The sequence below is a fragment of the Furipterus horrens genome, unplaced genomic scaffold (genome assembly GCF_987537825.1).
Source record: "Furipterus horrens unplaced genomic scaffold, mFurHor1.1.pri manual_scaffold_17, whole genome shotgun sequence".
NCBI classification, from domain to species: Eukaryota; Metazoa; Chordata; class Mammalia; order Chiroptera; family Furipteridae; genus Furipterus; species Furipterus horrens.
In genome coordinates this window covers 83,865,187-83,882,315 of record NW_028327187.1, presented here as the reverse complement: position 1 = coordinate 83,882,315, position 17,129 = coordinate 83,865,187, and the positions used below count along the sequence as shown (strand labels likewise).

The 17,129-nt window shown below is 37.0% G+C and overlaps 1 protein-coding gene across 1 annotated transcript in view; it reads left to right on the top strand.

Annotated features, from left to right (window-relative positions):
- Nucleotides 1–17,129, top strand: part of RP2 (RP2 activator of ARL3 GTPase) — a 55,619-nt gene that overhangs the window by 4,649 nt on the left and 33,841 nt on the right. The window contains exon 2 of the mRNA XM_090264230.1: nt 9,377–10,042. Coding sequence (XP_090120356.1) covers nt 9,377–10,042 — 666 coding nt within the window. The remainder of the gene's footprint in view (nt 1–9,376; nt 10,043–17,129) is intronic.

Below are 17,129 nucleotides of genomic sequence, written 5' to 3'. Positions count from 1 at the left end.
GGTATTTATTATTTCTGTAATTATGTGGCACTGCCATTTTCTTATATTATTATTTTTTTATCTTCACCCAAGTACATGCTTATTGATTAGAAGAGAGGGGAAGGGAGAGAGAGAGAGGGAGAGAAACATTGACGTGAGAGAGAAACATCAATCAGTTGCCTCTCATACACAGACTGGGGACAGAACCTGCAACCTAGGCATGTGCCCTGACCGGGAATTGAACCTGCAACCTTGCAGTTCACGGGATGATGCTCCAACCAACTGAGCCATACTGGCCAGGGCAACTGCCATTTTCATTTGTGAAATAACTTTTCATCTACATAGCTATGTGACCCTGAAACTGACTTAATGTTTAAGTTTTAAGTAATTTAAAGTATAATTTAGATGCCATAAAATTTATCTTTTTAAGTGCACAGTAACTACCATCACAATCAAGATATATAACAGTTGCATCATCTCCCCAAATTTCCTCATGCTCCTTTGTAGTCACTCTGCCCCCAGCTTCTGATCAGTTTTTTTTTCTTTTAATTTTACGAAGCGTTTCTGGAAATCTGTTAGCTCTTCTGAAGCTCCGTCCAGGAAGCTCTGATCAGTTTTTTATCCCTATAGTTTTATCTTTTTGAGAACGTCATATAAATGGAATCATATAGTATATAACCTTGAGTCTGGCTTCTTTCACATAGCATAATACATTTAATATTCGTGCATGTTGTTGCATGTGTCAGGACTTCCTTTTTTTACTGTTTAGAATTCCATTATATGGATGGCACCATGTTTGTTTATCCATTCACCAGTTCAAGGACATTTGGATTGTTTCCAGTTTTGCTAATTATAAAAAAAAGTATCATAAACTTTTGCATACAGATTTTTGAGTGAACATGTATTTATTTCACTTGGGTGAATACCTAGAAGTGGGGTTTGCTGAACATATGGAATTTGTATATTAAACTTTTATAAGAAACTGCTAAACTATTTTCCAAAGTGGCTGTGCTATTTTGCATTCCTACCAGCAATGTGTGAGAGACCCAGTTGCTCTTCATCCTCATCAGCACTTGGTATGATCAGTTTAAAAAAATAAAAACGAATCTTTTAGCCATTCTAATAGGAGTATAATGGTTATTTCACTGTGGTTTCAATTTGCATTTCCCAATGACTAGTGATGTTGAGCATTTTTCCATGTACTTATTTGTCATCTGTGTATTTCCTTTGGTGAAGTATTTATTAAAATATTTTTACCATTTTTACTGGGTTATTTTCTATTGAATTGTAAGAGTTCTTTATATATCATAGATACAAGTCCCTTGTCATATATGTTTTGCAAAAATTTTTCCCAATTAATGACTTGTCTCTAAAACCAGTATCTTTTGAAGAACATAAGTTTTCAATTTTCATGAAAGTCCAATTTTCAATTTTTTCCTTTTTGGATTGTGTTTTTGATTTCACATCTAGGAAATCTTTGCCTAAGATTACAAATTTTTTTTCTCCTCTGTTTTCTTCTAGACGATTTACAGTTTTTTGTTTTATATGTAGGTACTGTGATCCATTTTGAGTTAATTGATACAGATTGGGCAAGGTATGGGAGATTCTTTTTATTTTTTACATATAGATGTCCAATTGTTCCAGCACCACTTGTTGAAAAGAGTACCCTTTCCCTATTGAATTGCCTTTGCGCCTTTGTCAATATATATGTAAGTCTGTTTTGAACTCTCTATTCTGTTCCATAATAAACAATGGTTTCTGTTTGAATACGGTTGTATACTTAGGAGCCAGACTGCCTAGATCTGAGACTGAGCTCAAGCACTTACCTTTAGCCTCTGGGGGCCTCAATTTTCTCATCTATAAAACAGAAATAATTATAGTACACAACCCTCATAGGGATTTTTATGAGGATTGAGTGAATAATTATAATGCACTTAGAATGGTGGCTTGTACCTATATAGTGCTTTTTATATTCCTGAGTCTTATGTTGAACTTCTATCTAGACTGGATATCCATTGAAATTAACAAATCCCATTATTTCATCTCAGATAATCATAATGGAAGTTTAACTATGGGGATGAATTTTAATGAAAATTTTACATCATTGCTCGGTAAAAAAAATAAGATGTTCACTTTTGTTTCCTGTTAGGAAAATAATGTTTAACTTAGTTTAGTATCTGTATCAGATGAATTACAACTCCTGAAACATTTCTTAGATTTTCAAAGTATATCCACCACCTTTTATGGATTGTAGTAAGAAATATAGCCTAAACTAAACTCACTTCATGAGTGGCTATTGTGGAAAAGTTTGTTTAAAACACGACCTTTTCATCCATGTTTGTGATTTTAGGCACTTTGAGGACTAGTAACTTTTGCAAAATTATTGTGATACTAAGCTTCAGGTTGTTTATTATTTTTGTTTTGAAGGAGTTTGAGGACTTGTTCAGAAAGTACAACATAAATCCTGTTTCTTCTTTGTAGACCCTATTGACAGTCCAGATAATTTTATACTATAGAATTCTTTAGCTATAGGATCTTGAATTATAGGATTAATTTTTCCCCATGAACTAGGATAACTGAGGTGTCCAGAGAAAATACTTAAAAGAATAGTAAATTACATTGAACTCCTCAACATTGAAGCTGTTATGGACTGAATGTTTATGCCCCCACCCCCAAATTCATGTGTTGAATCCCTGATTACCAGTGTGCAGTTGAGGAAGTACTTAAGGTTAAATGAGGCCTTAAGGGTGGGGATCTGATAGGATTAGGGTCCTCATAAGTGTAGACATTAGAGAACTTGCCCTGTACCCACCAAGGAAAGGCCGTGTGAGGATATAGCAAGAAGGCAGTCATCTTCAAGCCAGAAAGAGAGTCCTCACCAGAAACCAACCCTGGTGGTTGCTATGGCAACCAGTCTTGGCTGGCTTGAGCTGCTTAAACAAAATACCATAGACTGGGTAGCTTAAACAACAGAAACTTATTTTTCACAGTTCTAGAGACTGGGAAGTCCAGGATCAAGATGCTAGTGGATCGAATGTCCGGTGTCAAAGATTAAATACACCCAGACATTAGTTAAAGTGGTGAAAACATTTTATTCAGTAGGGGCAAGGAACTGAGCTTTGTTCCAATTTGGAGGATTTAAAGGGAGAATAATGGGTGTGGGAGGAAAGCAGAGGCTCAGTAGAGCTAGAGAAGTGAAAATTACAAAGTTGGTCAGTGTAAATGTGATTAGGCCAGCTGTGTTTGTTAACTGGCCTTTATCAGAGTTAGGATTCTATTCTCCCACAGAGCCTGGTAGACAGAGGCCCTGTCCTTCCAGATAATTATACTTCAAAGGAATGTCTCTCAAGTCCTTGAGAAAGATATTTCTGAGTTGTAAGAGATACATAGTCACAATGGTAAGCCCTTTTTAGTAAATGCTCTAAGTAAGGGAGAAGGTCAGGGGCCTGGCTACAACAAACAGTAAATTTTTCTGGCAAGGTTGAGCTTTCTCAGGCACACATTTTAATGGGAGGGTTGTGGTCATCCTAGGGATATGGTTTGGTGCTGCTAGAAGCTATGCTAGAGTTTGATCAAATCTCTTAGTGTAGGGCTTTGTATAGACTTGCCATGTGCCAAGAGTTCTGCAGTTCTCATTGGTGAAGGCCCACTTCCTATAGTCACCTTCTTGCTATGTGCCCACATGGCCTTTCCTGGGTGCTTGCACAAACAGAAAGAGAAAGAGGGAGAGGGAGGGAGGAGGAGGGAGGGAAAATCTTTCCCTCCCTCCCTCATGACCTCATATAAACCTAATTACCTCCAAAAGACCCCACCTCCAAATATTACCATATTGTGGGATTGGGACTTCAACATATGAATTTGGAGGGGACACAAACATTCAGTCCATAACACAGCTCAAGCAGACTCAGTAATTTTAAAGTTAAGAATAAATTTTATTTCTGCATTTGCAACAAGTCTTAACTACAACTACTGATATAGTACTAACTATATTATAATTAATATGGTTGAAATTTCTGTTAAATACTATAAATCTTACAATATTAAAAAATCACTTCCCATGCAAAAAATTAGCTAAGTTCCTTTAAGTAACAGGCTTTACCTTTTTTTTTTTTTTATCCAAACGTCAGTTTGTTGCCTACCTAAGTTTCATAAGTAGTCCTGCAAATGTTTGAACTTGTTATGTGTGTCTTCGACAAGGATAATTTGGCCAGAATCTTGACCACAAATCAATTTCCCAGGAAAATCCACAGAAAACTTTACATAAACATTTTAAGGAGTTTCTGGTACAGTGAGATAAACCGTAAACTGAAGCTTAAATATTCCTCTTGCCCATTGCCTTTGAGGCCTTGATGGAGACAAGCCAACTCCTGAACTCCTTTTCCCCACACCTGTTGGTGGCACTTTTGAGCTTCTCACCCCCACTGTGGGAGGTCGATTGGTGTCAAGAAAACAAACTGAAGAAGACCAGAGAATGTTTTGACCTTCCTTAAGGCCTAAATCGGGGTTTACTTAAACCACTCTTGCACGCTCCCTTTTCCCACTTTAAGACCTGGACTAGATCAAGATCTCATTAGACTTCTCCATGTCCAGCTTCCCATCCCCTTCCACTGGCTCTTCCAAGTAGAAGGCAGCCTCCTCACCTTCCTTTTGCCACAAGTATGGGAAAGAAGAGAATGTAAATAGAAGAGACTCAGGATTGACGTGCCTCTGCTTGGCTTTGTGTATAATTATCCTATCTTCCTACTCAGAAGTTGGCCAACTTGAACATTGTGCTAAATGAATGTCACAAAGAATACCATTTTGTTCTTGATTAGTATCAGAGTCTCTCTTCTTTGGGGATGGAATTGAAGATGATGTGTGGGGAAGTGTGTGATTATCAAACTCAGTTACTCTTTACTTTTGTTTATTCAAGAGACACCTGGATTCGATTCCCAGTCAGGGCACATGCCTGGGTTGCATGCCAGGTCCCCAGTTGGGAGCACGTGAGAGGCAACCACACATTGATGTTTCCCTCTCTTTCTCCCTCCCTTCCTCTCCTCAGAAAGTAAAAAAATAAAATCTAAAAAAATAATAATAATAAAACCTAACAATAGAAAAAATATTTTTAGAAAAAGAGACACCTGGAGACCATCTACCTCAGGTTACACTGTAAGGTAATGAAGATAAAATAATTAAAATGGATTCAGCAAGGATGTGTGGAGTACCTCTGTGGTATCAGGCACTGTTCTAAGTGTGTGTGTGTGTTGGGGGGAACAGGTAAGCAAAACAGATAATCCCTTCCCTCATGGAGCTTATGTTCTAATGGAGGGCAGAAGGAAGACAAAAAATAAATATAATTCACATATGTGTGTTAAAAGGAAGCTAAGTGTTTCAGATAAAAATAAAGTTGGGTAAAAAGGTAGTATTGGAGGAGGTGTTTCAGTTCTAAATAGATTGATCACAGGATTCCAGCCCAAAGTTTACATACAATATAGTAGGGGATATAGACTGGTATTTAATATAATGGAGGTGCTCAGAAAAGGAGTGCAGGCATCTGGTTGAGGGAACTGAAAAGCTTCTTAGAAAAAGTTGGATACATGGGCACCTAGAGAGCCTTCTGGATGAAGGAGAGCCAGAGGACATAGACAGGTCACAGCAAGTGCTTCAGATCTACTGAAGAATAAAATTCCCATAGGATGGTGACAAAAGTTAGAACTAAAATATAAGTTGATATCACATAGTGGTGACTTAAAATGAAAGATTTTCTAATACTGAACCATTATCACACAACCTGGGATAAATTTAACTTGATTGATTTCTTTTTATAGGGTTAGTTTAATTTGCATTTTTTTTTACATCTATAGGCATGAGTGAAATGGACCTATGCTTTTCATCTGTTGTTATGTCTTTGTCTGATTTTGTTAGTAGGGTCTTGCTGGACAGGCTAGTAGTATAAGTTAGGACTGTTCCACCTTCTATTTTCTTTAAGGGTTTGCATAAAACTGAGATGAATAAAATTGGGATCTGCTTATCAAACCATCAGGGCCTGGTATTTTCTTTGTGGGAACACTTTACCCACTGCTTCTTTCTTTAGTAGTAGTAGCTTTTTCTTTAAGCTTTTGACTTCTTGAATTAGTTTTTGGTAAGTTATTCTTAAGAGATTTGTTCATTTCCTAGACAACATTTTAAAATTGTTGGTATATAGTTGTTGATATTATTCTCTTTTTAACTTCTACTTTATTTATAATTATATTAACCTTTTCATTCTGTTTCTGTTTTCGTTCTCTTGATCACTTTTGTCAGAAGTTTGCCTACTTTTTATTTTTTTCCTTCAGAAAAACTATTTTTGGCTTTGCTGATGTTTTCTACTGTATATTCTATTTCTAAATCATTAATCTCTGTGATTACTTTCATATTTTCCCTTCTTTTATAGGTTGATTCTGTTGTTTACTGTCTTATTTTCTTAAAACAGACATTTAACTTGTTAATTTTGAGGGTTTTATTATAGTGTTTGCAATTATAGAGCTCCCTCAAAACGCCATTTTTGCTGCATCCCATATGTAGTGTCTTAACATTTAATTGTAAACATTTTTAGATTTTCATTATGATTTCTTCTTTAACTAATGAGTTATTTTAATTGGTTTAAAAGCACATTAGCAGTGTGCTTTTAAATTTTCAAATAGGCAAAGCTTTTTTAAAACTATCTTTTCTTATTGACTTCTAACTTAATTGAATGTTGGTCCCATATCATGGCCTGTAAATTATGTATTATTTGTTGAGGCTTTCTTTATGATCTAGTACACGATATTTTTAAAAAATCTTTAATGTGTGCTTAAGAAAAATGTAAGTATACCCTACCTACTTTTGATTGCAGAACTCAAGTTTATTCAATATGTGGTACAGATCTTCTATATTCTTGTCTATTTTATTTTTTTAAGTCTACTTGACCAATAAATAATTGAGAAAAGCAGAATTAGAAGGCATGTCTTAGATTTTATTTCACCAGTTCTGAGGGTTTGGAGAGATCCTAAATGATTGTCAAAGTTAGTACCCACCTGTTTATTCTCAGCTCTTCACCAGCACAGGGTTTCTACCCTGCCCTGAATTTACTCTAAAGGAAGTCTCGACCAGAGGTCTGAATCCCAAGGGGTGTGGAGGATACACTGTTGTCTTAAGATTTGGGAGGGGGAGAAGTAAGAGCAAAAATCACAGCAATTCCTTTTCTATTTTATCCTACCACACTCCACCACAGGAGTTTCTCATAGTTTCCCTTTTTCTTACTTGGTCCCTTTGGGGTTGATCTTTGGTACTGGGGAGCCAGCAACTATTCTAGTTCAATTTCTTGGCAGAGACCAAAATGGAACACTGTACCTGTATGTACATGTGTGTCATCTATAAAATCCTAGAAATTGAATTACTTGAACACCTCTTCCCACATTAAACCTGAATTGTTGCCTATATGTTACTTTTTTTTTTTTTTTTTTTTTTTTTTTGGTTTGTAGCACTACCAATATCAATCACATAAACCAGAGCAGTATTTTCTTCAAACCTGTGGGTAGGATAATAGAAAATAATAGGGGACTTAATATAAAATAAGGGTAAGTAGTATTTTGTAAAACTTTTAGTTCATTGGTATGTGTGCATGCATAAATAGTCATCAGTACACTGTGCTATGCTGAAGAATGTACTAATATGGTTTATAGTCAAAAAAGTTGAAAAACAAATAATTTTTGACTCATCTTTCTGCCTTACCTCCTGCAGCATTGTATTACCAAATCTGCTGATTCTACTTTCTTGGTATTTCTCAAATTCATCTCATATTGCTCTTCCCTATTAACCACTGCTCTAGATCCAGCCCTTTCTGGATTACTGCAACAGCTTCTGAGATCCATGTTCCACCTTTCCTTATTCTTACCAAAATAACCTTCCTGAAATGTAACTTTTGTTTAGTTAAACCCTTCTGTGGTACCCTAATGCCTGTGGATAACTTCTAAGCTTTATAATAAAGCCCCTGCCTACCTCTCTACCTTCATCTGCTCCCAATTCCGGTATCAGTGGTAACTAAACCACTTTCAGTTTTCCTCGCTCTCTGAAGAGTTTTATTTTGTTCATTCTTTCACTTTTACCTGTGTGAAGGGAGGATCCTTTACACAAACCCCTTTTACCTGGCAAACTGCAGCTTATTCATTCTCACTTTGTACAAGATGTCTTATACCCCGCCCCAGGTGTCCCTCCTCTGTGCTTCCAGAATATTCTGAGCATTTCTCATTATACAGTCAGGTATGTTTTAAATCATCTGTTTAGGTTAGTGTTTACTTCTCTTATGGAAAGAGCTGGTCATATTCATTTTAGTGACTGAAGATCTAGAAAATTCAAGTACCTTTTTCAAGAATATGTGGCTCTTAGGTGACAATATTGAGACTTGAAAATAAGTGCCCCTTTTGTTTCCTCAAGCTACAGACCAGTGCCCCTTCTAATACATTATGTAAAACTGGACAAGTACCACATTTATTGTGCAATATTGAGAAAGTCACTTTAACCTAGTTTGCTAATGATTAAGATGATTAAATTATTCAATGGGAGCCTGTTTTTGGTGCATGAATAGTTCTGCATAAAATTTATATACCTACAAAGAAGTGAAACAGTGCAAGTAGATTCAGAAGTAATTTGGAAAAATCAAAATGGCCTTTGAGTGACTATATTTTGATAGATCAGTTTAAATTTTAAAAAGTAATCTCACATATTCCAGGCATACTGTTTTAAAAATTATGTGAGCTTTAGTTTAGGATTTCTAAGGATGGAAATGGTGAAATTTGAAAAATTATATTGTAGGAATAGCTCAATAAATGTTTGACTCAAACTTGTACGTGCAAGTTCTGACATATTGTGATTCTTGTACCTTCAGGTTCTTCCATTTTCTGGAGCATACTGCAGAAATGACTTAGGGTTTAGAAACTAAGACCCATTCATCAATTTATGGGTGTGTTTCCAATTTCAGAACATTTTAAAGAAGAAGAAGTTTTAAAAGTGAAGCATCAGAAAAAGAAAAAGGGTCAGATCTGAAATATTCCTTAATATCATCCAGTGTTCTGTGTGTATGTATGAGAATTTCCCCAATTGTTTCAAAAAAGTGTTTTTACAGTCAGTACGTTGAAACAGAATCCAAACAATGTCCACACATTGTTTGGTTGATATATCTTTGAGTCTTCCTTTATCTATAACAGTTTCCTCTCCTGTTTTCCCCTCATGCCTTATATTTACTGGGAAAAAGTTGTCCTATTCATTTTTTAACTATGTGGCAAAGTCAGTGAGAGTAGGAATGTATTATTTCAGCACTAATAATTGTGCCTGGCATGCAACAGAAAATATTTGTTGAATAATGTTGATAATACTCAAAATCTGTGTTTTGTCTCTGCAGGTTGATCCAAAAGACTACATGTTCAGTGGACTGAAAAGTGAAACAGTGGGTCGTTTACCTGGGACAGTGGCAGGACAACAATTTCTCATTCAAGACTGTGAAAACTGTAACATCTATATTTTTGATCACTCTGCTACTATTACTATTGACGACTGTACTAACTGCATCATTTTTCTGGGACCTGTGAAAAGCAGTGTGTTTTTCCGAAATTGCAGAGATTGCAAGTGTGCACTAGCCTGCCAACAGTTTCGTGTGCGGGATTGTAGAAAGCTGGAAGTCTTTTTGTGCTGTGCCACTCAACCCATTATTGAGTCTTCCACAAATATCAAGTTTGGCTGTTTCCAGTGGTACTACCCTGAATTAGCTTTCCAGTTCAAAGATGCAGGGCTAAGTATCTTCAATAATACCTGGAGCAATATCCATGACTTTACACCTGTGACAGGAGAACTCAACTGGAGCCTTCTTCCAGAAAATGATGTTATCCACCACCATATTCCTCTACCTACTACCAAAGAGCTCCAAGCCGTCCGCATTTCAACAGAAGCCAATAGAAGTATTGTTCCTGTAACCCAGGGTCAAAGACAGAAGAACAGTGATGAATCATGCTTAGTGGTATTATTTGCTGGTGATTATACTATGGCAAATGCCATGAAACTAATTGATGAGGTAAGGAGATAGAGAAGAAAAGCAGACACACACCTGAATAGAAACACACCACTTTCCAGAGAACTTCCATTCTTTCCAAATTGGCCTTTAGAAATACAGACAATCCTTAAATTATAGTCCTTTTTCCCCTATAGATTATCTATAAACTGGTTGCTTAGGCCTCAAAATACTGTCCCAAAGAAACTTTTTAAAAATATAATTCTATTCAGTCAGCATTTATTAAGCATTTATTATGTGTCAATTAGTCTGTTACCATATTTCAGTGACTGTAGGGTGCACATTTGTTCTTGTACACTTTTGTTATCTGAAATGCATCTTAAAATTGATGGCAGCTTAAACCTGTTGAAATATAGTTTATGCTGCAATTGGAGCTACATTGACAAAATTCTCTGCTCTCAAAGAACTTATGTTCATTATAATGATTTCCACAGAAGTTCACAAAAGTGTAGTAATGCATAGTAAAGCATGACCTTTTATAATTATTTAGTGGGAAAATTTATTCAAATTTTTAATTGGTTAGAGGGTGGGAAAGACATTTAGGAATACAACTTTTGGACCCTTTTGTGACTATGAGAGCAACCTGCATGTTACTTTCCTATTGTCCTTTGCCCTATTGCTATGAATGGGGAGATTGGTACAGAAGAATGAGGTTGGAGCTGGGATAGCAGAAGTCATGGACTTGTGAGCAGGGGCTTTTGATGAGTTTGGGTAGCAGCTTCCACTTAAAACTAACTGGGGTTGTAGAGGATAGGGGCTCCAGAAACAGCTGTTCCTGTGTGGATGGGTGCTCTGGTGATGAGGCAACAGTAGGATATCTGGTTATCCATTAATTACATGTTCTTCAGGAGGAGTCTGTTTGAATTTTAAGATCAAACTTCGAGAAATGGAGAAGTGAATAGAAAGCCCTGCAAGTTTCTTTTGAATGGATTTTTAAAGAGTTATAACAGTTCTGTTAAGAGGAACAATTTTAGGGGGGAAAAAACTAAAAATGACTACCTCTCTATAGATATACAATCTGCAGTGTAGAAAACCCATGTCTAAAATTTACAAAGTATATCTGAGGTCTAGTTTTCAAAACAACAGAAGCCAAAGTGTAATTTTAAAACCTTGATATTTTCTTTTTTTAATTATACCAATCTGATGGAAATATGCTATGACTCTGGTAAGATATAGAAAAAGTGTTTCTAGCCTTTGAGCTATCTCATAACATGTTAATCCAACACCTGAGAGGAAAATATTTTCATTATATTATATGGTGATTTTTTAAATCTACAATATAGTTTTCAAAAGATGTAATTATTCAGGTTAAACTTTTTAGTAGGTAATGAGGAGTGGACATAAAGAATATATAATATTTTTAAAGAAAAGACATCAAAACAAGCCCTGTTTTTCTTTATGAGTCATCATATGTTCTTAACCTTTTAATCTTTGGTATTCAATGTGTACAATGACATTGTTGTGTGCCCTTGAAAGCAATATAACCAGGAAAAGTGAGGTTCTTTAGGTGTCCTTCTGGAATACAAAATAACTCAAAACAAACACAAATCTAATAATAATGATAATAGCCAACATTTATATAGTAATTACTATATACTAGGCACTGTCTAAGGGATTTAACTCAGAATAACCTACGAAATAGGTGTCATTGTTCTTCTTTTTACATATAAGGGAAATGCGCCACAGAGAGGGTAAGTCACTTGCAAAAGGTCACTCAGCTGGTAAAAGTACAGCCATGACTTAAATCCAGGCAGTGTGGCTTTGTAGGCTACATCTCTTTTTCAAAGTTTTTTTTATTTTTTATTGTTTATGCTCTTACAGTTGTTTCACTTTTTTCCTCTTTGCTTACCTCCACCCAATCCCCCTCTCTGGCCATCACCACTCTGTTGTCTGTGTCTGTGAGTTTTGCCTGTATGTTCTTTGGCTAATCCCTTCACCTTCTTTCATCCAGTACCCCCTCCCCTCTTCCCTCTGACAGCTGTCAGGCTGTTTCATGTGTCCGTGCCTCTGTTTCTATTTTGTTTATCAGTTTATTTGGTTCATTAGATTCCACATATAAGTGAGATCATATGCTATTTGTCTTCCTCTTGCTGGCTTATCTGATTAGTATAATAATCTCCAGGTCCATCTATTGCTGTTGCAAAAGGTAAGATTTCTATCTTTTTCACATTCCATTATGTAAATGTACCCCAGCTTTTTTATCCACTCATCTCCTGATGGGCACTTAGTCTGTGTCCAGATCTTGGCTGTTGTAAATAATGCTGCTATGAACATAGGGGTGCCTATATTCTTTTGAATGGGTGTTTTGGAATTTTTAAGATATAATCCCAGAAGTGGGATTGCTGGGTCAAAAGGCAGTTCGATTTTTAATTTTTTGAGGAAATTCCATGCTGTTTTCCATAGTGAGGCCACATCTTAACTATTAAGCCTGATGCTACTCTGCTGCCTCAGTGTTAAAGAAAGGTTGCTAAATGCCTGGTGGAGCAGGAATCTAATCAAAAAGTGCATGGAGTTAAGACTGATATGATCATCCAGCCTAGAAGGAAAAACCCTGGGACTTTTTGGCTAGTTTTCTTACCTAATTCTGAAATCACAAAATTAAGGAATGAAAGAGAATGAAAAGAAGAAAATGCCAAGTACATGCAAAAAGGATATCAAAATATGCTGAAAAGCAACGACTTACATATTAAGAGAGAGACTTCGTTGTTTTTTAAATGAAGCTTGAATTCCTAGGAAAATATGTGTAGAAGCTAGTTAATTCTGAGATGGAAAAAATAAAACTTGAGACTTTCTTGTATTATAACACAAATAGCTTAGAACAATCTTAGACTGGAGCTGTGATTACTAACTCTGGTTTTGTTAAACCCAAGGAGTATCACAGAATTTTGTTTCACGTATTTCTATAAATTAAACATATCCTAATGGTTTTTTGAGATAGGAAGTATAAAACTTGAGAGGGTAGAAAGTCCAGAAAAGCTGGGTAAGCAAAAAGCACATTCAGTAGGGAGGTCAAGAGAAATTATTGGGCCTTGGTTTTCTCACCTAAAATTCAGATTTCTTGCTGGCATTTACTTGGATCACAGATATGCAGAGAATAAATTAGAGTAAAAGTAGTTTGAATTGTTTAGAAATATTGCATAATTCAAGTTGGGTAGTTACCATTATTTTCAAGTCTTTAAAAAGTAGAATTCTCGTGAAAAAGAGTCTCTTCAAATATCTACAGTAAAATATCAAAATAAAGTTTCATAGTTCATTATTTGTTTTCAGGTAACAGTATTTTGAATTAATCATCTTACTTTCGTCAGTTTATGTGTCTGACTGTAAAATGAGAGGTAAGGAGCAGTCTAGAAAATTAGAAACAAATGTAGGATTGTTTCTAATATTTTAAGTAACTTTGCAGTCATCATCCGGCAGTGATGTCCATGTAATTTTCTTTTTCAAAGTTTTTTAAATTTTAAAGAAAAAAAGTTTTTAAATTCTATTTTATTGATTATGCTATTACAGTCATCCTGAGTTTTCCACCTGTGCCCCCCTCCACCCAGAACCCCACTCCCTTTCATGTCTATGGATCATGTGTGTAAGTTCTTTGGCTACTACATTTCCTCTACTGTGCTTTATATCCCCATGACTATTCTGTAACTACCTATTTGTACTTCTTAATCCCCTCACCTCTTCACCCATTCCCCCACACCCCCTCCCATCTGGCAACCATCAAAATGCTCTCCGAATCCATTACTCTGTCTCTGTTCTTCTTTTATCCTTAGTTTGATTTTTAGATTCAGTTGTTGATAGATATGTATTTATTGCCATTTTATTGCTCCTAGTTTTGACATTCTTTTTATTACTTAAATAAGTCCCTTTAACATTTCATATAATATGGTTCGGTGATGAGGAACTCCTTTATTTTTTTCTTGACTGAGATGCTCTTCATCTGCACTTCCATTCTAAATGATAGCTTTGCTGGGTGGAGCAGTCTTGGTTGTTGGTCCCTGCTTTTCATGACTTTGAATATTTCTTGCCAGTTCCTTGTAGCCTGCAAAATTTCTTCTGAGAAATCAGCTGACTGTCTTATGGGAACTCCGCTGTAAGTAACTCTCTGCTTTTCTCTTGCTGCTTTTGAGATTCTCTCTTTATCATTAACCTTTGGCATTTTAATTACGATGTGTCTTGGAGGGGGCCTCTTTGCATCTGTTTTGTTTGGCACTCTCTGTGCTTCCTGGACTTGCATGTCTATTTCCTTCACCAAGTTAGGGAACTTTTCTTTCATTATTTTTTCGGATAGATTTCCAATTTCTTTCTCTTTCTCTTCTCCTTCTGGCTCCCCTATGATGCGAATGTTGGGCCTCTTGAAGTTGTCCTAAAGGCTACTTACACTATCCTCATTTTATTATTATTATTTTTTTCTTCTTCTCGTTCTGATTGCTTGTATTTTACTTCCTTACTTTCCAAATCATTGATTTGATTCTTGGCTTCATCCACTCTACTGTTGTTTCCCTGTAAATTGTTCTTTATTTCAATTAGCGTATCTTTCATTTCTGACTGGATCTATTTTATGCTGTTGAGATCCTCACTAACTTCCTTGAGCATCCTTATAACTAGTGTTTTGAACTCTGCATCTGATAGACTGCTTATCTCCCTTTTGTTTAGTTCTTTTTAGTTTTGATCTGTTCTTTCATTTGGGTCATGTTTCTTTGTCTCCTCAATTCGGCGGCCTCCCTGTGTTTGTTTTTATGTATTAGGTAGAGCTGCTTTGACTCCATGTCTTGGTAGTGTGGCCTAATTTAGCAGGTGTCCTGTAGGGTCCAGTGGCACAGCTTTCCCTATCTCTCAAGCTGAGTACTCGAGATGTGCCCTTCTTGTGGGCTGAGTACACCCTCCTCTTGTAGTTGAGCCTTGATTGATGTTTGAAGATCAATGGGAGGGATTTACCCAGGCCAGTCAGCTGCAAGGACTGGCTGTGACCACTGACCACCAACCTCCAACCACTGTGGAGGATCAGCTGTGCAGTGGCAGGGTGGTGGTACTCTGACATGGTCTGTAGCTCACCACTGGGTACACTGGCCCTGGGGTTTCCCACGTGGTGTAGGTCAAGGTCAGCCCCCATCAGGCAACCGTGCCTGAGCTAGAAAGCAATCTGAGATGGCTGCTACTTGTGCTGGGATTGGAGATTCCCAGGTGAAGCCAAACTGAATCTAAGCTGACTGCAGCTAGTGCCAGGCCTGGGGCTCACTGAAGTCAGCTGGTGCTTCTTTGATAAGATTTAGGAAGTTGTGAAGCCATTCATATGGGAAAGCAGATTGGGTGGGCCTGTGAGTTGGGTGGGGCAGAGTCTCTGGGGATCTCCAAAGCAGGTCAAACAGTGTTAGCCAGGTTGATGGAGTCTCAGATATGGCACCAGCTTGCCAGTTCTGCAGCGGGAGAGTTAGAAAAGGGACAATGGCCTCTGCTCACCCTCATGCAAGACACTTCAGTTCCTCCCTTTATGTCACTGGTGCCTTTCAAGCTGCTACCGCTGCGCTGGAGCTCAGAGGGAGTGAGTCTGAGCAGGTGAGTCTGTGTGTGGGTTCTTTAAGAGGAACTGCTTGGGGCTCAAGCAGTTCTTTCCACTGACTCAATCCCCACTGGTTTTTGCAGTCAGAAGTTGTAGGGACTTATCTTACTGGCACTGGAACCCTGGGCTGTGAGGTCTGCTGTGGGGCTGGGACTCCTGGCTCCCAAGATATCCCTCCTAAATTTTTATCTACCACACGTGGGTGTGGGACCAGCCTGATCTGCATCTGTGCCCCTCCTACCTGTCTGAATGGATGTGGTTTCTTTAATTCCATAGTTCTCAGACTTCCATTCAGTTCGATTTCTGACAGTTCTGAGTGATGGTTGTTCTATATTTTAGTTGTAATTTTGACGTGGTTTTACAAAGAGGTGAGCCATTTCTGACTACACCGACATCTGGTCCAAAACTCTCCGAAAGTCTGTCTTAATTCCTTAAAGCTTGCTGGTGACATCCAGTGTCCACGCACGACTCTTTTGATTATGACATTCCAGACAAAGGCTTGGTTAATAAAACCACATTTGGAAACTGGTGTGATCACTAGTCGTGAAGATGGGTAAGAATGAAGCTGTCCGCAGAGTCCGGAGAGATGGAGAAGGATTAGAATCCTCTCTCCAAACCTCATAGAGACAGGGTTAGGGGGTTAGTCTGGGTCGAGTTCCTGCTGCCCGCTGTTCCCCTAGTCGCAAGCCTCAGGAGGCCGGAGGAGAGGGAGAAATAATGTCTTCGTATGGGCCACCAAAATGTCAGGGTGGTCAGTGACACAGGCTGTGAAAGAATTCACTAAGAGAAGTGTAGAGAGTAAAGTTTTTATTTACTCTCCAAGAAAGGAGAGGGGCATGGTATAGAGAGATACACCAGCATGCTACTTTTTAATTTATGTTCCTTTTTTCTGACTTAGCATTTGAGGGCTGTGAAAAAGAATTTGAGTTTAAACCCAATTTGATGGAATGGTAGGAAATAATATATTAATAGGATGAAATACTATCAACGATTAAAACTGATTTTATAGTAGAATATCTGGAAAAATGTTCATAGTTAAGTAAATAGTTATGGTTAATCTTAGGAAGTGAATTAAGAGAAGGGTATTCTTTTCTCTTTTGTAGTTCTATGGTGTTTACAATGAACCTGTATTATTTCTGTAATGGAAGGAAAGTAAACTGGGAGGGTAGAAGGAAGCATACCTATATGGCAGTGGCATCTTTGAGTGTTAGCACCTTGGTTGATACTTCTTTTTCTATTTTTGTTTTTCAGATGTTCTGTAGTGAGCATACATCTTACTATTATACTAAAAACACAGTAGGCTTTGCTAAAAAAGTGGTTGAATGACTTTGTATTTTTAAAAACTAATAATTATTTTTTAATTAGTATGTACTTGTAGAAAACTATAGAAATAAAGAAGAGTAGAAATAAGTTTAAAAATCATTCTCAACTGTACTTTGAATAGTCTTTTTAGAAATAATTTTTTTATTTATTTAGCCTGTAATCATATTAATTGGGTTTTAATCACAAGTCTGTTACTTAATAGTTTGGTGACCTTCA